Consider the following 24727-nt stretch of genomic DNA (forward strand, 5'->3'; position numbering starts at 1 on the left):
TATGTCCAGCCCAGGTATCTCCTTCTATTTCTAGGTTTTTTAACACTTTCACAGTTTCTTTTTTTCATTTTTAAAACTCAAGGTATAATTTTCAAATAGCAAAATTTACTCTTTTTAGTATCCTGCAAGTCTTTAAAAACACATATACTCCTGAGACCACCACACTCAAGATATAGAAGCATTCCATCACCACCCAAAACTCCCCCTTGGTACCTTGTAGTAAGTGCCTCCTGCACCCCCAGTCATTGACGATTACTGATCTGTTCTCCAGAGTATACATGAATAGAACAAATTTGAATTTGGTTGAAATGTATTCAGTATTTATTGATCTATTCATAGCTTTTTTCTTTAATCTGCTAATGTAGAAAATTATATTAATAGGTTCTCTGATTTTTTAATCACTTGTATATTCCTGTGATTAGTTTCATTGAGTATGGTGTTCTGTTCATTTGATACACTTTTGGATTCAATATGCCAATACTTAATTTCATAATTTTGTTCCTGTGTTCACCATCAGGAATGACATCAAGAATATAATAGCCTTCTATAATGAATTCTTTAGCTTTCTACTTTTTTCTGTATTCTGGTTTATATAGTTTATAAATATGCCTATTGCCCCCTTCTTAGAAGCATGGAGTAACTCAACCATAAAAGGTACTGTCCATAGTTTTCTTTTAAGAGTCAATCTTTAATTGTATTTTCATTTTCTTCTATGCCTATTAGCTTTTTGAAATTTTCTACCTCTTCTTGAATTAACTAAACTTTCTTTGTTCTTTTTTTTCCCCTTTCAGATTTTCAAATGTATACATAATCTGTTTTTATAGTAATTGCCTTTAAATTTTTAATACATTAGCCTATTTAAACTTATTTTTATCAATACCTACAATTAACTCATAACCATATTCTATGCCCAGCTATAAAGCAATTAGGTTTAGTTTGGTCTCTCTCACCACTGTCTCTCAGTTTGAGATTACAATATTTCAAATTGTCATTATTATAACTATTTTTTAGCATTGCACCATAACAATTATTTGTGAGTTTCTTGATTGGTCATTGTTTCTTGTGCATCAAATCTGCTTTTTAAGATGTGCTTATTGTTTGCACTAGAGTGTATTTTTAAGCAGGTTTTTAGTCCAGACTTGAATTAAAGTTGCCCACCATCCCTTTTTGCACTTACTTTTAATCCTTCCACTTCTCCTGTTTGTTCAGTCTTTTGGTGATTTCATCTGGTCTGTTGCTTTAAATAACTCTCTATGCCAAGCTTATGACGTCTAAGTTTGTGTCTCCAGCCCCTTCTCCATCCCCCAAACTCCATACTTGTATTTCTACTTACTTATTCAATACCTCCACTTGGATACCTAACTAACGTCTTAAGCTTAGCATAGCAAAAACTGAATTTTTCACCCCCCTCCACAAACCTTATCTCAGTTTTTCTCAGTAAGTGATTTCTCCATTTTTGCAGCTGTTTCAAGCCAAAAACCTTGGAATCATCTGTATTTGTTTTCTAACAAAATACACAACTAGTGGGCAGCTTAAAATAAATGAATTTATTCTCTCTTAGTCCTGGAGGCTGAAGTCTGAAATCAGGGTGTCAGCAGTGCCATGTTCCTTCTGACGGCTCTAGGGAAGAATCCTTCTTGCCTCTTCCTAGCTTCTAATGACTGTCAGGTCTAATCATGTTCCTTGGCTTGTAGCTGCATCACTTTCACTTTTGCCTCTACATTTACATGGCTGTCTTCCCTCTGTGTGTCTCTGTGTCTCTATAAAGACAACAGTCTTTAGATTTAGGGCCCACCCTAATCTAGTGTGATCTTGACCTCATCTGAGTAGTCATGAGTTTTGGAAGATGCTATTCAACTCAGTACACCATCTTTGATTCCTCTTTCTCTCATACCATTCATCCATCTCATCATTAAATCATGTCTGCCCCACTTTTAAAATATATCCCGAATCTAAATGCTAACCCCACCATCATAGCTACCTCCTTGGTCTACACTATCACCTCTTGCATTAATTATTGCGGTAGCTCCCTAACTAGTCTTCCTGTTTCTACACTTGCTCTATCTACCACTCTATTCCAGGCCATCATCACATCTAGTTTGGACTACAGTTCCCCAGCATTCACCCTAATACACAATCTATTCTCCACACAGTAGCCTCAACAATATTTTTTTGAATTTGTTTTTTAATCCATTCAGCCACTCTGTGTCTTTTGATTGGAGAATTTAGTCCATTTACATTTGAAGCAACTATTGATAAGTATGTGTTTATTGTTATCTTGTTAGTTGATTTCTAGTTGTTTCTGTAGTTCCTTCTGTTCCTATCCTTCTCTTGCTCTCTTCCTTTGTGATTTGATGACTTTCTTTAGTGATATGCTTATATTCCTTTATCTTTTCTAAGTATTAACTATAGCTTTTTGCTTTGTGGTTACCATGAGGCTTACATGTAACAATTTATATCATAACAGTCTATTTTAAATTGGTAACAACTTTGATCCCATTCTAAGGCTGAACATTTTTACTCTCCTGCCACGTTTTGATTTTGGTGTCACATTTTACATCTTTTTATCTTGTGTATCCTCTAACTAATTATTGTAGTCATGGTTATTTTTACCACTTTTTTCTTTTAGCCATCATGTTACCTCTATAATAATTAATCCACTACCTTTACTAAAGATTTACTTTTCCAATGATATTTACTCTTTCACATGCTTTCTTGTTACTAATTAGGCCACTTCTTTTCAGCTTCATGAGGTACCTTCATCATTATGTGATGAAATCCTTTAGCTTTTGCCTGTGTCAAAAACTCTTGATCTCTCCTTCAATTCTTAATGAATTTTCTTGGCTAGATTTTTCTTTCAGCACTTTGCATATATCCTACCACTCGCTTCTGACCTGTAAAGTTTGTTCTGAAACTCTTATAGGGGTTCCCTTACACTTAAAAAGCTGTTTTTCTCTGGCTGCTTTTAATATTCTCTTGTTTTCTTAAACTTTTGATGTTTTAATCATAATGTGTCTTGGTATGGGTCTCTTTGGATTCATATTCTTTGGAATTCTTTGGGATTCCTGGATTTGGATTCCGATTTCCTTCCTCAAGGTAGAGAAATTTTCAGTCATTATTTCTTCTGATAAGATTTCTGTCCCTTTCTCTTTGTCTTTTCCTCCTGGGAGCCCTATATACTGCAGATGTTAGTCTGTTGTCCTGTATGGTCCTGAAGTTGTCTTCACTTACTTCATTCTTTTTTTTTTTTTCCTGCTCTGATTGGTGAGTTCCACTACCTTGTCTTTGAGTAGACTGATCCTTTCTTCTGCTTCGTTTATTCTGTTGTTGAACCCCTGTGGTGTATGTTTCACCTCAGTCATTGCATTCTTCACCTCTGTGACTTCTGTTTGGTACTTTCTTATATTTTACATCTCTTTGTGGAAGTTCTTACTGTGTTCCTCCATTCTTCTCACCCTTTCAGTAAGCATTTTTATGACCATTACTTCGAACTCTTTATTAGATAAATTACTTACCTCTGTTTCATTAAGGATTTTTTTTCTGAAGTTTTGCCTTCATTTGGAACATATTCCTCTGTATCTTCATTTTGCTTGATTCTCTGTGTTGGTTTCTATATAGTAGATATATAGTAAATTAATTAGCTGAATACCTCTCACAGTCTTGAAGGAGTGGCCTCATGTTGGAAATGAACCCTTTTATTCAGCCTTTCCTCACGTCTTGGTCATTTCTCAAACCTATGTATTTGTCCAAGCAATCTGCTATGTTTCTAACAGCCCCTAATAGTTCAGAATGTGCCAAGACATGTCAGTGTCCCAAAGGGAAGAATCTCAGCATGTAGATTCAAGCTGGAAACCAGACCTGCAGACAGCAGCTTTTAAAAGTATGCAAATATATATAGTCCTGAGGGACCACAGGCATAAGCACTGCTGACCACCAGAGCCAGGGAATCTGGAAGTGTTCCCTGCATAGCAATTGCAAAAAAATTGGGTTCCAGAGGAGTGGATAAGCTCCTTTCTGGGAGATACCAGCAAGCTAGAGCTAGGCAGAGGGAGAATGAAAAGATAGTGTCTACAGCATATCTTCCCTGAGAGCAGCTCCATTGGCCACTAAAGTATGTGCCAGTCCCAAAGACTACCTCTCAGTCTAAAGCTCTAGGACAAGCAAAGTGGCCTCCTTCACAGATTGGGGGAAAAAATATGGCTCAGTCTACTGTCTGTGCAGTCCCCTGGACATGATAGCCTGCCAAGAAGGCTATGAAGATAGCCTTCCCTGTAATTGCCACAGTCCTGTGGCACCCAGGAACAGAAGGCCCTTCAGGCCATCAGAACCAGGTGATCAAGAGGCATCCCCTGGACATCTGTTGCAAACACCAGGCACCAGGTACACATAATGCTCCCCTCCAAGAGATGTGGCATTCTGGAACCCAGCTGGGATGAATGCAAAGATAGCACTTACCCTCCAAGATTGCTGGAAAGAAATATAGTCAGCTCCTAGATGCATGTTTAAGTAGTAGCCTGCCCCTTAGGCCATAGCTATGATGATTAGTTACTAGGCCTAGGCCTCCCTCACAGAAAGACTGGGCTTCTAGGTCTATTGCTTCTTGTTGTGACCCAGGGATAGTAGTGGCTTAAGAACTCTTCTCTGTTGTTTATAGTTCTGTGGGACCCAAAAGTATAAGCCCCACTGGCCACCCCAACCAGGCAATGTCGAGGTATCCCCCGATAGCACACATCCCAAGGCCCATTTGGTTGTGACTTTACCAAAAGGACTGTACAAATTTGTTTTGTTGAATGTATATGGTTAAGTTGAAGTAATAACTTATCTTTACTTATCTTAACAGTAAAATTGAGACCTCATGTCATTAGTATAAAAAATATATTTTTCAAGGCAGAAATTAAGTTACAAGAATCTTATCTTCCATCCAAAAAGATACATTATCAAATATCAGATAGGGCACAGAATTTCAAATTTAAATTTTAAAATGCATGTTATTTAGGATTTTTATAGGATTTGTGTGGAGTTATGTCACTCCTAGATCTTTTTGCCTTGCCCAAGAAAGAAAGGTTAAGTCATTTTACAAAGTGTAAGAACATTGCATGATTTTAATAATGTTTTTCCTTCAAAAAGCTTGGAAGTACTATTAATTTATCTTGTACAGAAGAAATAAGACTGGATTAGTGTACTATGTCTGCTATAACAAATTACCAAAAACTTAGTGACTTAAGACAACATAAATTTATTGTCTTACAATTCTGGAAGTCAGAAGTCTGAGCTAAAATCAAGGTGTTAGTGGGCTGCATTCCTCCTAAATGCTCTAGGGAAGAATTTGTTTTCTTGTTGCTCTCAGCTTCTACAAGCTACCCTTGTTACTTAGCTCATGGCTCTCATCATTCTGACCTCAGACTTCCTTGTCACATCTCCTCTGAGACTCCTTCCTCCTCATCTCTGTCCTAAGGGTCTTTGTGATTATAGTGGGCCTACCTGATAATCCAGGATAATCTCCCATCTCAGAATTATTTAATCACATCTGCAAATCCCTTTTGCCCTGAGCAGCAGCATATTCATGGGGTCCAGTAATTAGGAAACAGACATCTTTGGGGGAGCCCTTACTCTGCCTACTACAAAGACTATTGCTAATTTTCACATACAGCGCATCTCTTTTAACCTGTATCTCAACTAATTAGTATTCTGACAATTGGAGGTGTGCAGTTCATTAATTGATTAATGTTTGAGATTATCACTATTGCTAGTGTAGAGGAGTTAGAATTATTTATGGAATATGAGGGGGGAAAATCTCCAAAATGACTCATAAATAACAAAATTAAGCCCTCATTAAGATTGAAGGAGCAATTTGACCTCACAAGGAAAAGTCTTTTTAACTGAGCATTCTGATTTACCACTAAATTAATTAGCTGAATATGTCCGAGAATTTCCCCAATTTGTCTCACTGTTAAAGGACATTATGTATAGTAAAATTCACTGATAATGAACTTGGATATTTTTTTTCTGTTCCCTAAAATCTTAATTGGGAGTCACAATTCCCTAGATAAAAACTACCAGACATGTCCACCTCATTCTTTAAATCTCAAAAGTAATTGAATTTGCTTTAAAAAAAACAAAAAAACAAAACAACAACAACAAAAAACCTGTATGCCATTATCAGGCATTTCAACCAAGAAAAAAAAAATTGAATTTGATTTTCCCTTTCTCTTCGTTTCTGGAACAGTCTCATAAATTTTGAAATGCAAATAAAGGACTCCGAGTGCTTGAACCTTTTCCATCCTCAGAAGGCATATGTGCAAACCTAATGACATTTCACAAACATTTTGTGTGGCAATGGATGCTGGCTCTGGTGGGATCAAACCTGGTCTGGAACTATACTTACTGATCAGTGTTTAAAGCATTATACAGAAGAATTCTAGCATCATTTTAGAAATGATAATCCTATTATTGCCTTTTTGTCCACTAGAAGGAGAAGGAAGGCAGCAAGTGTGAAGGAAAGTGCTTTACAGTTGGGAAGTTCATTTTGTATCTCGTTCTTGGGGTTCCTAACATGTTTTAAGTTGCACCACAAAATTTTTGGACTAAAACTCCATGATTAGCACTATCTGGAAACAAACATTTAAATTAATTATAAATTACCTTATTTCAATTCTTTTAAGCTTTATAGAAAAGAATGAGGAGAAATAATAGGTGTGAAGGGAGACTGCAAATCATGTGTGTCTTGTTCCTGTAGTAACTAGCTTTGTACATGGGTCTGAAAATATGAGATATATTTCCATTTCTTGCCTATCATAATTCTAACACTGGATTGATAGAAACACAAGGAGAGATCTGAGTGGAGCAGTCCTCAGATGATTCCAAAGAGCCATTTTTAAGTAATACCCTCATAGTATAAGGACCCTCCTTAAGCTATATGGCTTAAGAAAAACTGTATTTTACTGATCTAAAGTAGTTTTGTGGGGTTTTTTTTACATCTTATGTTCCCTAAAAATCAGGATTTGTTTTATAATTGATGGCATCTTAAAATTAATTGGCAGTAGTTTTCTTTCATAATAGTACGGCAGGGAGTGTAGCTTCAGACAGTTTTGCTGGCAAGGTACATATGACGAAATACAGTCTTTATTACAGTGCTTCAATGAAGAGCTTTCTAGATACCAGCACACTTCAGCAAAATGATTTGTACAAACTCTGCTTCCCAACTAAACACTACATTTAAAGAAGGTTTAAGATTCCTGTGTACCAAAAAATAGGTGTTGGGAATTCAGGACTTGGAGGTGGAGAAGCATAAATTCTCATCTATAGATATTCTTGTAAATAACCGGAAGTGGCTCTTGCCTTTGTGCACATGTCAAAATGATGCTCACTTGATGAATGACACTGGCAAACCAAAAGCAGTCAATTAACCTTAGCAGTGTCCTGTTACAGGATGACAGGCAACTTTTTAAAAATGTATATACTTTACTTTTACTACTTTTCTGAATTTTTTTTAATGAATAGATATTACTGTTGCTTGTTTCTTTAAATAATAAATGCTCCTCAATAAGATAGAGCTACCTTTGGGTCAAGGCAGGAATAATAGTAGCATCTTTTTATCCTATCCTATCAAATTGTATACTTGAAATATGTGCAGCTTATATCATTGAATTTGTACCTTAATAAAGCTGGGCTTGTCCTTCTTTTAAAGAATCATAGTTGAAAAGGTAATGTCTGTAGTGGCAGTGTGACACAGTGCAGTGAAAACATAAAGCAGATGAGCCCTTTCTGGATCAGGAAGATTTCAAAGAGCAGGTAACCCTTGAGCTTTTCTGTTCTGAGCCTTGAAGAAAGAATGAAGTTTGCCAAGCAGAAAACAGAAAATGACAGGGCATGCATCCCAAGGCCAAGGAAAGGTTGCAAAGGCTTGAAGTACTCTTGCAGAGCGGCCATGACATCCCTTTCAGCCCTAGGTTATGATATTTTGTATACATATCATCTACACTGCTAACTTGCCAGGCCCCGGGGCCCTGTAGGCAGGGAGTTTGTTCCCTCACTCTGTAACTCTTAAAATGTCTGACAGAACTTTGCAGCCCTCATAGAGTGCTCCCAGAGGGGGCTAAAATAAGAATACGCAGATGAGGTTAGCAACTCCCCAAGAATCTACTTACAGAAAACTTAGCAAGGGCCTTTGAGAGAAAGAAGAGAAGAGAGAGAGAGAAGACCTTTGAGACAAGCTATAGGTGGTAAGAGTGTCTGGGTAGGATGACAGGAAATACAAAATGGGAAGAACTTAAGTGCCTGGGCCCTTGGAGGGAGGGGGCTTTGTTTCCCTCTGCTCTGAATCCAGCCTGGCTCCTCTCAGTGAAGGATAAAGGATCTACACACTCTCTGGTGGCCCCAGGGTTTTGCAGCTGCCTGGACAGGGCAGGACTCTTTCAAGAAGCAGCAGCCACTGGCCCTATTGTTGGCCAGCAGAGACCTAGTCAGGATAAAGACAACGCCCTATGGATGTAGTCTTGAGAGGAGCCTCATAAGGTAACTCACACCCTCCACCGGCCCACTGGCTATGTGCTGGCCAGACATCAGTGACAATGATGATGGGATAACATTCGTACCCCCAGAATGGCATGGTCTAGAAACTGGGGTTAGAGTCCTTATTTTCAAGCTAATATTTGTTGGTTCAGTGCACCATCCAGAAGACATTGGTTACAAACATGACATTACATATTAAGACAAAGTATTTTGCCCCTCCAAAAGTCTCCTCCTTTCTGGAAGGGCAGATTTTTATGGTAATTTTTTTTTAACCAATTACTTGAGCCATTTTCTGCCTCTCTTCACTGCCCACACAAAATAGAAATCATCATCATCATTAATTATGCAAATGTTTTGGTAAAATTCAAAGTCTGCAATCTCTGAAATACATGATCTTGCAGTATGTAATTATAATTCAGGTTATATGTGACCTTACTTTTTGTTCTCTGCTCAAGAGTCACAGTCCATAGTCATTGTCTGAGCTTGAGGATGCCTGGTATGCATAAAGTAATAAAATGAGCTATTTTCCAAGAGTTTCAACCAGCAGACTCACAGAAATACCTACTTTTTCTTCTAAGAATGAACTTAGTGCAGGGTGCCTGGGGTAGCTCAGTGGTTTAAGTATCCAACTCTTAATTCCAGCTCAGATCTTGATATCAAGGTCATGAGTTCAAGGCCTGTGTTGGTCTTCATGCTGATTGTGGAGCCTACTTTAAAAAAAATTAAAAAGAAAGAACTTAATGCTAAAAACTATCTCAATTACTATTCTTGCCTATTTGATCGTGACTGAGTGTTTATCTCTCTAGTACAGGACACCTACAAAATGTCAAAATCTGTAGGCAGAGAAGTCAACTACACGGATTCAAAGTACTTTTCATGTATCAAAGCTAACACTAATTTATGTTCAAATATAAACTCTAAATTAATTAGAAAAGATGGAAAACATACCAATCCATTTGGAGGACTTAACTGTGGTTATCTTCTTTTTTTAATAACAACTATCCAAATTATTTATTTATGAGGATTATACTTTAGCCCATCATTTCAGGAACAATATTTCATCTTAATACACTGTTTCCAAAACCTGACTCTCAGGTTGAGAGTTGAGCTTGTTCTTTTTCTTCATATGAATAGCTCATCATTACCAGCATTAGCATGAAAAGCATCTGTATGTGACTCAGTCTGCTTAATAGAGCAGGAATCCCTTTCCTTCCCTATTTTCCCAACCAGCCCCTACCCAGCAGTCTGGCTGGTTTTATCATGTTTCAGTGGAATTCCTTTTGAAAACATCACATGGATTTGAATATGCTACAAGTCATAAAGGACATCTCCTGTCCCATGACAAATATATTCATGGAGCAAAACTCTAGTAAAATACATTAAACTATATAATAGAATTTAATTACATTTCACTAGATTTTTGTCCCATGCACTAAAATTACAAAGGAGTTTCACTGGATTTTATTTGCTGCTACCTATTCTTTTACATTCCTACCATCTCCATCAATTCATTCTTTTGTAACTCTCCCTTATATTTCATGCTAAAAGAGAATTTCGCAAGTAAGAAGGATGTGAATTCCCAAAACAAAATTTAACATTTCACTTTAGTGCAAATAAAATCATGATCAATTGCTATTTACCTAAACAGTAACTAAATTCAAAATACTATGTAGTACTGGCTTTCCACCATTGCAGGTTAAGTGGAAATCTGTAGTAATCTTTCCATCTACCAATGTGAGACTGACAACAGTTGTTCAGGAGAGTTTTCCATGGTAGGATGGTTGCCAGCATCATCTATAGAAAGGTGATGAGAGTAAAGATAGACCCAAAGGGAAATAGGTTAGATTAAAAGTCAGTCATACAATAAAACCTCAATATATGAACTAACATCATAAACCTCATGGAGAAAACATAGAATTAAATGTATGATTTGGATTTGGCAGTAGATTCTCAGATATACCAAAAGCATGAGCCATAGAAGAAAAATAAGTTGGACTTCATTAAAATTAAAAAAATGTTGTGGATCAATGGATATTATCAATAAAGTGAAAAGACAGCTAACAGAATGGGAGGAAATATTTACAAATCATGTCTGATAAGAGTCTAAGATCCAGAATATGTGAAGAACTCTTTCAACAACAAAAAGGCCAACAACCTACTTTAAAATGGGCCAAGTTCTTTTTTTTTTTTTTAAGATTTACTTATTTATGATAGACATAGAGAGAGGGGGGAGGGCAGAGACACAGGAGGAGGGAGAAGCAGGATCCATGCCGGGAGCCTGACGTGGGACTCGATCCTGGGACTCCAGGATCGCGCCCTGGTCCAAAGGCAGGTGCTAAACCGTTGAGCCACCCAGGGATCCCCTGGGCCAAGTTCTTAAATAGATATTTCCCCAAAGAACATATACAAGTGCCCAACAAAAGCATACTCATCATCATTAGCTGTTAGGGAAATACAAATCGAAACCATATACACACTAAGATGGCTATCATAAAATTTCTCAAAATTAAAAGAAAATAACAAGTGTTGGTAAGGATGTGGAGAAATTGAACCTGCATACGTGGCTGGTAAAAATGCAAAGTGATGCAGTCACTATGAAAAATAGTTTGACAGGGACGCCTGGGTAGCTCAGCGGTTGAGCGTCTGCCTTGGGCTCAGAGCGTGATCCCAGAGTTCCAGGATCAAGTCCCACATCAGGCTGTCTGCATGGAGCATTCTTCTCCCTCTGCCTATGTCTCTGCCTCTCTCTGTGTGTCTCTCATGAATAAATAAATAAAATGTTTAAAAAAAATAGTTTGACAGTTCCTCAAAAAGTTCCATATAGAATTACCTTATGACTCCACTTGTGGGTCCATTTGTGGGTATATACCCAAAAAGTTTTGAAAATAGAGATTGAAACAAATGCATATATGTGTGGGTTCATAATAGCACTATTCACAATAGCCAAAAGGTAGAAAACAGCTGAAATATCCATTAATGGATATTCCATTATGTTGTATATACACACAATGGAATATTATTTGGCCTTAAAGAGGACTGAAATACTGATACATGCTATGACATGGGTGAACCTTTGAAACATTATGCTAAGTGAAAGAAGCCAGACACAAAATGTCACATGTATTATGATTCTACTCCCTAAATATCCAGAATAAATAAATTCATAAAACAGGATGCAGAGTGGTGATTATCAGGGATTGAGAGGAGTGAGTAATGAGGAGACACTGCCTAAAGGGTAAGAAGTTTTATTTTGGAATGTTGGAAATATCTGCAACCAGATAGAGATAGTGGTTATACGTTAGGAGTGTACTAAGTGCCATTGAGTTGTTCACTTAAAACATTTTTTAAGATTTATTTATTCATTTTTATTTTAGAAAGAGAGAGAGTACAGGGGTGGGGAAGGACAGAGGCAGAGGGAGAAAGAATGCCAAGCTGAACATGGAGCCTGATGCAGGACTCGATCTCACAATCCTGAGATCACGACCTGAACTGAAACCAAGAGTTAGACACCCTAACCGACTGAGTCACCCAAGCACCCCTGAATTGTTCACTTTAAAGTGGTTAATTTTATGTTACGTGAATTTCACCTCAATAAATAAAAAGTCTACAGTACAAAAGTGAAGTGATTGTGAGCTACATTTCAGAACTGCTTAGTAAGCACATTTCTCATTACAGTATCTGGTAGAGACCACAATTAGTGAATAGGATCTGAATGACTGATAGTATGTCTCATATTCAACTTAGATTTTGAAAGTCAAAATAAGAAAATTAATTGATATTTCTTGTTCTTTTAGGACTCTCAGCTTGTTTCCTCCGGACACAATAATCCAAGTAAGAAAGACTTCTCTCTATAGCTTTGTATGTGGAGGGTGGGAGATAGAGGGGGTGAGGAGGGGACAATGCATACAATAGACTGTAGGTTGAGAAGAATTCACTAAGAAACAAAATCAGGTGGTGAAAAAGAGGGCAATTTGTTCAAGTACTGCCCAAATGGATAAGATTCATGGTAATCCAGAGTTCTCCTCTAGCTTTATTCAAAGGGAGGGAGAACCAAAATATAAAATGGTGAATTTCAAAGCAATCCTAGGAGGAAGGAACATTATACTTTATTACAATTGGTCTCTGGTATACATGGACAGGAAAAAAATCTTTAAAGGCAACCAGTGAGTTATTTAATTTGAAAGAAAATGAGTGGGCCAAGAGAACCAATTAGAAGACTTCAAGATAAATGACCTTAGAATCCACGAAGAAACCATGCTCTCTTCCAGAGATAGGCTACAGTGTCTGGGAAGGAATTTTCTTATTGAATCCAGTAACTAATGAAACACGTGGGCTTCATTGTCAAAGATAGAATGTTATCATTCCATGAAGTAGTGTTTTAATTCTCTTCTTTGGCACTAGTGATTGCTGTTAATATCTTCTTGAGCATTAAAAATGCATATGCTACCCCATTCATGTCATGAAAGCACACTCACAAAGACTGGGCATTGTTAGTCTCATGCCCAGCCAGTCAGCTGAGAGCACCCCTTGCCAATTACAAAGCCACGTTTGAACATGAAAATCACTCTGAGCTAGTAAATGTGTCTTTGGGAACTGAGGCTCACCCACTGAGCATCTGTGAGGCAGAAGGCTTGAGGAGAAAAGACATTCAGACAAATGTGTTAAAAAGCCCCAGACTTTTAATGCACAGCTAGAGAAAAGTCAGGGTAGGGGGATGGTAACATCATGATGCATAGGCAATATCACTTAATTATTCCACCCTCTTTGGAGATTTGCTGTGAGCATTGGCACAGTGAAGAAGTGAAAGACCAAGGGACTTGAAATCTAAAGAAAATGATAAATTCAATGGTAAGAAAAGGACTTAAAAGAAATGCCTGATTAAATCCATGAGGTGTGCAGTATTAGCATCATATGCTTTATGATCATACTAAAGAACATACTAAAAAACTAGAACATACTGAAGAGTTGCCATTCCTTTCCTATTTCTTTCCATTTGAATTTAAACAGTTCAGGGTAAAGGGAGAATATAATCAATGTACATCCATTGTACTTGCTTGAGCTTTGAGTTTTTGACATAAAGAACAAAGGAGTCTCTTCTATGTTCCAGTGCCTTGACATGTAATTTCACTTAATCCTAACCATAGGCAATTAAGGTAGGCAGTACCATCCCCATTTTACACATGATAAAAATGAGATTTTTGAGCTTAATAACTAACCGAAGGTCACATGGTAAAACAAAAAATGAATCTACCCCTAAGACAACAGATTATATCCCACTACCTTGACCCCTAGAAGCTTGCTTCTGTCATTTCACGTGAGTTTGAATTCTTGTCCAAAAACTGTATACTGTGATTTTTGTATATATCTAGTGTATTTTTATGGTGCGTCACACTTATACTGCAATTTAGATTATATAAAGCAGACCCCATCTTCTATGGAACAGGAGGTAGCAACTGCCTTCTGTGGCATACTTCCTAGCATTTTATTGTCTATGGAAACTTGTGATTGGCTTCCTCTTTTCTAGGGATAGAGAGGTTTTTGTTTTGTTTTGTTTTTTTTCAAATAAAATTTCCCCCAAAGCTGAGCACATCTATAAAAAAGGTAATATTGCTATTTAAAAATCTGAGCTTTTTCTATAGATTATAGCACATTTGAAACTTTAGGAGAGCTGATGCCACCAGCATTTCCAGTGCTATTTCTTGTATTTGGTTTCGAATAATTACAGTTTGGAATGTGCTTGAAAGTCTGATTCCAATAAATATGTAGAAAATAGAAAAAACTGAAATGCAGAGACACCAAACACAAAATGTGTATGTGTGGATTGATGGACTAACTGTCACTTTTGGTCAGTGCTTTTTTTTCTTTTTGAAATCATAAAAAGTCTGTCATGTAGATAATAAGGGAAAAGAGTGTGTGAATTAAACAGAAATTCTTTACAATCCAAGTCTTTTTTTTTAAAGATTTATTTATTTGAAAGAGATATAGCATGAACGGGTAGGGGGAGTGGCAGAAGGAGAGAGAGAAGCAGGATCCTCACTGAGCAGGGAGCCCTACAACATGGAGCTTGAAACCAGGACCCTGGTATCATGACCTGAGCTGGAGGCAGATGCTTAACCAACTGAGCAACCCAGGTGCCCTACAATCCAAGTCTTTAAAAGATGGATGCTTTAGTCAATTTGTTGAATTGCTGGTTAATTTAATATCACAAAATAGAAACTTACTAAACATTGTGAAACTTAAATATTAAAATAGAGGGCGTATGTCTATGTTTTTTGAAAGCTATGAGAGTGTCCTGTTCAAGAGGAAGACTAAGCATATAAGCACTTCTTCCCGTTTCTTCAGGATCCCCATTTAAATAACCAAAAGCTATATTAATGGAAATAAATCTATAATAGCACTGAGAATAAGAAAGGATGTCAACAGCAAATCAGAAATTCAGTTGAGTTTCTGGAAAACAGAAGCAGAAAGGACCATACTGTTTGATAATCCTGGCAGGAAAGATCATGGCCCAGAAAAAGAAAAAAAGGAAAAGAATGAAACAAATAGGAATAAGTTCTAGTAATGGTGGGAACTATCCTAGGGTGCTCCAGAGAGACTTCATATTTCCACTCAATCCCAAGAAAGAGTATATAGGAATGGATTGTGTACAATGATAGGTACACCTGGACCATTTTTCCCTGATTACCTCCACCTCCATCCTAAGTGGTTCTTATAGAGAGCATTCTGTCTTGTTTTTGTCCCCAAACAAACAAATAAAAAGGTAATATTTACTAAGAAAATGAACAGCTTACTAGAAGTCCCAGCTAGGAGGCTAATAACTAAGAGAGAAGCAGAGCAAATTCTGAGATAATACCAGACCTTAAAAATAGACATATATGGGTGGTAGAATAAGAGTCACATTTTCTCAAGAAGAAAATAAAAATGCTACACACTCAGAGTAAAATAGTTCCTACTTGTGTTGGGGTCAGGGCTCCCAGCTTACCTTGAGGCCTCTCTTCTGAACCCTCAGTGAAGCCTTCCAGTCACCGTACCCTGTGCACTTACAGAGAGTGCTAAATCAGCCCTTCCTTACAAGGCAGAGGTGTGTTAGGAAAAGAGATCAATATTACTGATACAGGAAATTCACACCAATTACCTTCATTAATCAACCCATTATCATTCAAAAATGTGAATGCATAACAGAGCACCAAAGAGAAGGAATGGCCCTGAGGGAATCAATCCATTAATTCAAAGAACAGAAGAAAATATTTCAAGTGTCATCAGTCTTCAGAGAAATTTGAAATTGTTTGTATTAAATATAAAGAGAACAGATTGGCATGAAAAAGAAGTAGTAGCAGAATAAATGAGCACTTGAGAATTTAAAATATGGTCAATAAAATTTAAAAATTTAATAGAAATGATGAGCAATAGCTGAAGTCTGGAATCTAAAATATAAGGTTGAAAACATTTTTTTCTGGGTATAAAGCAAAAGACAGATGGAAAATATGACAGGAAGGTAAGATACTTGGAAAATCAATCAGCATGGAAAGGTCAAAATCCAGCTAATAGGAATACCAGAAAAATAAAATAAATGGAAAAGAATAAAAATAGAATTCTAAGGGAAATGAGCAACTCACTCTCAAAACCACTCATATACTAAATTTAAAAAAAAAAATTAGGGGTGCCTGGCTGGCTCAGTCAGTGGAGCTTATGGCTAGCTTATGGCTCTTGATCTTGGGGTCATGAGTTCAGGCCCCACATTGGGTATAAGATTGTTTAAGTAAATAAACTTAAAGAGAAAACCAGTCACATGCAAGAAAAGGAGAGATCATCAACAAGAGCAATGAAAAACAGCAGAATTGGTTAGATTTGCAAGGACTCCAGAGATTGTAATTACCAAGCCCATCGCCTTGTGGGCTTTTGGCTAAAATCAAGTGGAATTACCAAGCAAATATAAAATAAGACTGCTTATCTTAATTCCCTGAAATAAAAGAAAGGATTGAAAATGTGGTAAAGAACAAGAAGCCTTGAAGAAGTACTAATCAGAACCTCTAGAAATGAAAAAATAATAGTAGGAAATAAGATTTCTTTGGTCAGGTTTAACAGCAGATGACTGGACATTACTGAAGAAAAAAATAATGAATTGGGAAATTGGACTTAAGAGTATAGCGTGGAAAGGGACACCTGGGTGGCTCAGTGGTTGAATATCTGCCTTTGGTTCAGGTCACGACCCGGGGGTCCTGGGATTGAGTCCCATATCAGTCTCCCTATGGGGAGCCTGCTTCTCATTCTGCCTATGTCTCTGCCTCTCTTTTTGTCTCTCATGAATAAATAAATAAAATCTTTAAAAAATATATGTGGGATAAAGTGAGAAGGTCTAACAGTTGCAGAAGGAAATAGGGAACAGAGAAAAAATTAAAGGAGAAAGTGGCTGAGAATTTTCCAGGATTGAAAGACACTACCCCACAGACTGAAGGAACTCAATGAATACTAAGCAGATAAATAAAAAAGAGGTCCCCCACACTAGACACATTATAGTTAAACTGCAAGTCACAAAGATAAAAGTTCTTAAAATAACCTTTAATAACTTCAGAGAAGCAACAATTAGAATTCCAGTTGAATTCTCAACAGCAGCAGTGGGATCCAGCAGATGGCAAATTTATAACTTCACTTTTGTATATGTGGAAATTGACAGGCTGATTCTCAAAATTATTTGATAGAACAAAGGGCCAAGAGTAGCTCAGACACTCCTGGAGAAGAAAAAGGTTGGAACCTTGCCTTTCCAGTACTTAAAATAAATACATATTTGTAGCTAAGTAATGAAGATAGTAATAGAGAAATTGAGCAATGAAACAGAAGACCCAGGAACAGACCCACAGATGTATGAAAACTAGATTTATTACAGAGCTGATAATGTAGACCAATGGAAAAAGAATGGGCTTCTTAATAAATAGTACCAGAATAATTGGTTATCAATAGAGAGAAAAATGAAATTAATTCCTACCCTACAGCATATTCAAAAACTATTCTTCATATTTTTATTTTTTTAGGATTTATTTATTTATTTGAGAGAGAGAGAAGAGGGGCAGAAGGAGAGGGAGAGGGGGAGAATCTCAAGCAGGCTCCCGACTGAGCATGGAGCCTGACACAGGGCTCAATCTCATGACCCTGAGATCATGACCTGAGCCAAAATCAAGAGTTAGATGCTCCACTGACTGAGCCACCCAGGTGACCCTCTTCCTTGTATTTTTAAGAGACCTAAATGTTGATACAAAAATTATGTACTTTCAAAAGATAATATAGAACATCTTTTTGGTGTATTTTTTTTATGGTGTATTTCTTAAAACAAAAAGTAAGGGAAAATATTGATCAATTCATGTACATTAATTTGAGAACTGATAGTCATCCAAAGATTCCAGAAAAAAAAGTAGAAAGACTCATTCATACTGGAAACAGTTATTCCCTGGAGTATGTGTACATGTATAAAAAAGAACAGAAGACTTGTATCAAGAACACAAAATGCTTCTATGACTTAAAAAAAAAAAAGAAATAATACTAAAATTTTTTTTTAAGAATTGACAAGGAGTGACACAAAGGCCAAGCATAAAATATCCACTTCACTGGTACTCAGAAATGCAAACACCATAATGAAATTGTGCTCTATGTTATTAAGTTGGAAAAAATGTTTAAAGTTTAACCAAAAGCTAATTTGGAAATCAGTTTAGGATTCTCTAGCAACATTGAGAATATGTAAGCCCCATGTCCCAGAACTCCTCCAAGATATACACAAGGAAGGATGTTCATGAATGTTTGTAATGACATCATTCATAATGGAAAAAAAAAAAAAACCATGAATGTCCATCAAGAATCAAATGAATAAGAAAATCATGGTGGATTTTTATAAGGAGATGCTGCATGACAATGAGGAAGACTGAACCAATGCTATAGCACATCATGATGGCTGAATCTAAAACCCCTAACACTGAGTGACAGAAGTAAGTCTCAGAAGAATGCATTTAGGGGTGTGCGGATGGCTCATTCGGTTAAGGGTCTGCCTTTGGCGCAGGTCGTGAGCTCAGGGTTCTGGGATCGAGTCCTGAGCTGGTCTCCCTGCTCAGCCAGGAGTCTGCTTCTCCCTCTCCCTCTGCCCCTTCCTCCTGCTAGTGTACTGTCTCTCACTTTCTCTCAAATAAATAAATAGATTTTTCAAAAAAGAAGAATCCATACAATGTGATTCCATTTATTTTTTTTTTTAACATCAAATTTGTAATATTTTGTATTTGGAGTTAGTATAAAACATTTACTAAAAACTCACAACTTACTAGATAGTAGACATACAGAACTAACAGAGCAATGAGAAACAAAATTTATTGGGACCTTAAAGGATTTATAGGAATTCAAAGTTACACAACAAAGACTGGGTGTCACCAAAGATAGTACTCAATGGATGCTGCAGGACCATCTCACAGGAGTTGTTTGCCTTAGTGAATTCACCAGAATCCAGGCCATGGCCTTCAATTTAAGACGTCTATAACCTGATCTTGGTTATATTCCAGAATTCATCCAAATTCAGGAGATGAAATTATGCTGATTATATCATAAGACTGGTGCAGGACATCAGAAAAAGCAGGGCAGCAGTGTCCATAATCTTCATTGTCCTCACTGGGTGAACCATTTTATGAATATACCAAGGAAATGGAGTCATTCTCCAATCCCTCTGAGACTGGTTTGCGATGTGAGAAGTATATTCTACTACTTCTCCGGAGGAGGAGGGTGCGACTTCAGCCCGGGTGATGCAGGAGAAGGTGCGGAGGGGAGAGGGTTACTACCTCCGTTGGGAGTTCCTTCCGGATAATCCCACCGTGGTGCTAGGAGGCAGTGCTTTTTTGGAGGCCTGGTTTCCCGCGTGTTTCCAGGAGGGAGCGTGGATCTCCCGGAGGCACAAGGTTGGTCCCTCATAAGGATTATAGGACTGGGCGTCAGCTCTCTCCAGTGGGCCCGGCGAGGCCGAGACCTCTGATTCCATTTATATAAATTTTAAAATCAGGGAAAACTAAAGAATATTTTATCTACTAACAAATAAATGGGTAGTAGAAACCATCAAGAAAAGAAAGGGAATGATTAACACCAAATTCCATTTCTTGATAGCCATGGGGATGGCAGAAAGAGGATGTAAGCCCAGGAGGCTTCTGGGTTACTTCATGGCAATACCCATTTCCTGGCCTGGAAGGTGTTTCCACAGTTAACTCATTTTAACTTTTTAAAACTGTGTATGTACACTTTCATATATGAATACATTTTATATGCCTTAAATGCATGCTCTCTTTAACTTTTTTTTTAAGATTTTATTTATTTGAGAGAGCATGCAAGAGAGAGCAGGGGGAGGGGCAGAGGGAGAAGGAGAAGCAGACTCCCTGCTGAGCAGGAGCCTGATGCTGGTGGTAGCCACACAGGCATCCCTCTGTTTAACATTTTTTAAGGAAAAGCATAGTCTTTCATTGAGACAGGTTAACATGTGGTGTGATGAAGTATAAGAATGGGAATAGGGATCCCTGGGTGGCGCAGCAGTTTAGCGCCTGCCTTTGGCCCAGGGCGTGATCCTGGAGACCCGGGATCGAATCCCACGTCGGGCTCCCGGTGCATGGAACCTGCTTCTCCCTCTGCCTGTGTCTCTGCCTCTCTCTCTCTCTCTCTGTGTGACTATCATAAATAAATAAAAATTAAAAAAAAAAAAAAGAATGGGAATACAGTTGACCTAAATGCCAGTAACACTTGCCTTCATCCAGCATTAGTGGCATTCTCTTCTGTACACATCCAGTCTTACTATTTTGTTCTTTAGTGACTAGTATTTAATCGTTACAATACTGTAAATCCTATTATTGGTTTGTAATTTTTCTAATGGGCCTACAGGCAATTCCAAAATTTAAATTATTAATTGGATTAATATTAATGAGGGTGACTCATTAATAATTACTGAACAGAATATAAATATTTTAAATCTTGGCTATGTAGAAGGAAAGGTATAGCCAGGCAGAGTTGTGTGCGGTGGAGGAAGGGAAAAATAGATGAGTGAATTTCCTCATACCACATACTTATAAAGGAAAAGATACTGTCAGCAGTTGATTAATTAAGAAATAGAAGGTTAAATTTAAAGTTATAAATACCCGCTAGAGGCACTAAAAGTAATAATAGAACTAGTAAGAATTGTAATCAGAGGTGGTAGTATCTTTAGTACCTTCTCTCTTGCCTTTCATATCAGCAATCATTACATTATACATCTAGAAACGATATCACTTAGCATAGTGGTTAAAGGGCTAACAGAACTAAAATGCAAGCCAAGTCATTACCGTGAACATGGATTACTATTGTTATAAAGGAAAGTCATAGTATACATAGGTGGGTTTTGATTCCTTTTCCACCAGTCCTTAGTTCACCTCGTAGCTCTGCTGATGGAGAATGGCAACTCCAACAGCGCAGTCATGTTACGTGTTTAAAGAGCATGAATTAGGTATTGTTTATCTTTATGCTTACCAGAGTGCCCAATGTATAAGTCCTCAGTGCATTTATTGGATTAAAAATGTCACTACTGTAATTTTTTTAAGTGGCATGTTGGGGCCATCAAGCTGTTTTATACCTCAAACCGTATATTCATCTCAGTGGTGAGTGCCTCTTTCTCCTCTTCTCTCACGGTAGCAGGGAATCTGTATTCGTGACAGGTCATGAGACAGAAGACGTGTACTGAGCATGTAGTATATGTTAGGTACTATGGAAGGCTCAAGTAGATGAATACGGAGCATCAAATTGATAGTACACATGTAATATATATACTATATATTAATAATATACATATTATTAAATATCTAGTCTTTTTTCAGAAGTGAGACTGTTTATACATATTATACATTATATAAATATATATATATATATATATATACACACACACACACAACCTGTACATTTACGTGTGTGTGTAGATACATATATCCTATGGCTCATTTTTTTTCCCTCTCTTCCTCTTTGTAACTATATTTCCACATGCAAAATGACTGCACTGCTCCTGAGCCATTCTTTTATGTCCCATTTCTTAATGGTCAGTGCAGGTTTCCTCAAAGGGATCAGTATGGTATCTATCATGAAAACAGCTGAAATAACCAGGGTGACCCCAAACAGTCTTCTTTGGTGGCTGCAGGGAAACCTCTCCTGAGCACCCAACTGACAATTTTTTTGTAGAGAATTTTCTAGTCTACATTTATTGTTTTCCCTTGGATCCTGATAAAGAGACCATGATTCTTAGTGGCTTGTGCACTTGAACATTTAATTTTTTTATATGAATCTTAATTTTTTTTAAGATTTTGTTTATTTATTCATAGAGACACAGAGAGAGAGAGGCAGAGACACAGGCAGAGGGAGAAGCAGGCTCCCTACAGGAAGCCTGACGTGGGACTCGATCCCAGGTCTCCAGGATCACACCCCAGGCTGCAGGCGGCGCCAAACCGCTGTGCCACCGGGGCTGCCCCACTTGAGCATTTCAAGTTAACTTCAGAAATTGCATCACCTAAAATTTCAAGATGTTGGGGGAAATTTTTGCATTTTATTTTTTCTGAACAATGAACACAGCTTAATCCCTCTCTCCATTCTGAGCTTACTTTTACCCCGGAAAGTTAATTCATTACCAGCATTGAATCTGCTGAGGACACTCCCTCTCGGACCATCCATAAATGCCCTGTTTGGCCTCATTGTATCCTTCCTATTCTGTTTTCCCTGTTGCCACAACATAACTGCTGCTTAAAGCAGAGGTAATCAGCTGCAGCTTTGTCCCTGCACTGATCCAGCCCACAATTCCTGCAGCCCCCAGTTCCCATGTGCAATAAGGCCTGGGCCCTCTCAACCTGCAGGTTGCTTGGCAGCATTGTTGGTCAAGGTAAAACATACTTATTCAGACATGCAAACAATTGTCTCTGTTTATATTATTGATTTCCTGGTTTTTTGACAGAATTTGTTTAGAAATGTTTACTATTGCTTGCTGCTACTAAACCTGCTGTTCTACATTCTTGATTATGATTGTATGTGGGATTATTACAGGTGGCTCTAGCATTGGGAAAATAACCAATTTTTCCAAATTAAAGGAAAAAAGTATATCAATATGTTTGGGAAATTAAACCTCCATTTAGTTTTGTCTTTTGTAATGCAGGTGTTGCAGCTCTTATTTTGGGATTCTGGCACAAATAGTGGTTACTTAGCAGAAAAAATGATTAGGAAAGTACTAAATTAGGTTATTTTCCAGCACTAAAGCCAGTTGATGAGGCCTAACATGTCTCCTACATAATAAGTGCACCATGGGCTGGCCTAGAAGACAAAAATATAGTATAAAACTATGAGCTTTAAAGCAAGTCTCTTAATTTGCTGCTTCTGCTTTCATTTCAATACGGTTTTATCTGTACTGGGGCTTCATCTCATCAGTGTTTGTGATCAAGGCACTTAAATCAGTTTTGTGGCTTTTTAACAAAGTGACTATCCCTTGTGGTTTTTCTGGCGCTGTGTAGACATACTAACCAGAGTTATATCTGAGATAGATGTGTGAACTATATATATAACTGTGCCTTCTTTGCCTCACAACTATTTAATTTCCTTTAAGAAAAAGAGAAGAAATTGTAAAGGTTACTCTGGAGTTCAGTTTGGATATCTTTGGGATATGTTCATCATATAATTTGATGATTACACTAGGTGATCACAAGCTAATGTCAGCAGCTGACAAGGGGAGCTCGTACAGTGCCATAGGCCTGAGGTTCTATGAGACATTCAGGACTGACTTGAAAAAACAAAGCAAAGCAAGCTGCCACCATCAGGCCCATTTCTTACAACCCACCACCTTCCCTAGTGTTTACTCAACTATTAGCACCACACAACCATCAGAACCATAGCTAACTCACATGTGCAGTCTTGACCCTTCTCCTTCTATCCCCTACCTGGCTCAGGGAAATAAAAAGAAGCCCCTTACAAAATGAGGATGCGTGCTTCAAACCCTTAGTGGTTAAGGTTCTGAGAATTACATTATGTGTATTGTTGGAAGAATTTGCCCTTTAAAACTACAAAAAGTGAACTGGTTCCAGGCTCCCTTAATTAAAACCTATTAAGTCTTCAGTGACCACAGACCGCAGAAACATTTCTTAGCTAAGCTTTCAGATGGTCTGGAAGGATTTCTGGCTTACATCTTATTCTGCATTAAATCAGGGTCCCCAAAAGATGCTGGCAGGGCTCTCAATAGGGTATAAATCTTGGGGATCTTGTAAGCTGTGATGCAGCCTTAGTGTTCTGTCAAATTCTCTCTTCCAAGTTCTGATACAGCCTGCCCTGGTTTGGCTTGTGTTAGCAGAAGGGATCAAAGTTCAAAATGCCTTGCACGTAGAATGCTAATAGAGTTTATTTCCTTAAATTTTCTGTAAAATGAAGTGGAAGGAAACAGGTTCCATCTGTAAGATATTCATCTTTTGGCAAGGTCTCCACTCTGAACCTCTGGTTGTTTGCAAACAGCTTCCTTAGTACCTACTCACAGATCTGTGCCTGGGCAATTGTAATATATAGAAGAAATGACTTGCAAATCTGGTTCTCAGACAATAAAAAAGATGTTTTAAAAGCCTCCTGCTGCACATTTTGAAAGATTTTTAATAGAAGCATTGAAATATATTTAATCTCTCTTAAATCTTGAAGACTGTAACACTCACATGTTGGTTTTTTTTTTTTTTCTGCTTCCTTTTTAAGAGAAAGGTGATGCTGAGCCAGAGAGTCCAGACAATGGCACATCGAATACATCGTAAGTCTCTTTCCTGTTTCTATCCAGATAATATGCCTGTAATATGAAGCAGTGCAAGTATCTTGTAAGAGGAATCATAATAATGGAAGGAAGCCTGTGGTTCTCTTTCTCATAATGATGTCTTTTTAAATGCTTTTGGGTGCAGATGCAATTTGAGGTCTTTCTTATGCTTTATCATAGTAAGAGTAATCTTCAAAATGCAAATACTCCTCCTTATGAAATAGAAATGTAGTAATATTTCAGGGTGTATGTCGTCAGGGAGAAAGGAGGCAAACCTTTAGAATTTTGTTGGAGACTTTCGGCACTGTCATAAATAATCGCAGGACTTTTCACACATCCTGAGATACTCTGTCCTACATAACTGTGAAGTACCAATGTGATTTTAAAAGCCTGCCATCTACAACCTCACCTCTGAATTATGCAAAA

The 24727-nt window shown here is 37.6% G+C and overlaps 2 protein-coding genes across 3 annotated transcripts in view; one reads left to right on the top strand and one right to left on the bottom strand.

Annotated features, from left to right (window-relative positions):
* Positions 1-24727, top strand: part of AFF3 (ALF transcription elongation factor 3) — a 520935-nt gene that overhangs the window by 327341 nt on the left and 168867 nt on the right. For both annotated transcript variants that reach the window (XM_035695979.2, XM_025464016.3), the window contains 2 exons: positions 12306-12342; positions 24250-24301. In XM_035695979.2, the coding sequence (XP_035551872.1) occupies positions 12306-12342; positions 24250-24301 (89 nt within the window). The remainder of the gene's footprint in view (positions 1-12305; positions 12343-24249; positions 24302-24727) is intronic.
* Positions 18845-19505, bottom strand: LOC112670362 (negative regulator of P-body association-like). The gene has a single exon (XM_025464047.3). The coding sequence runs from the start codon at positions 19447-19449 to the stop codon at positions 19243-19245; it is 207 nt and encodes a 68-aa protein (XP_025319832.1). The 5' UTR covers positions 19450-19505; the 3' UTR covers positions 18845-19242.

The sequence above is a fragment of the Canis lupus genome, chromosome 10 (genome assembly GCF_003254725.2).
Source record: "Canis lupus dingo isolate Sandy chromosome 10, ASM325472v2, whole genome shotgun sequence".
NCBI lineage: Eukaryota > Metazoa > Chordata > Mammalia > Carnivora > Canidae > Canis > Canis lupus.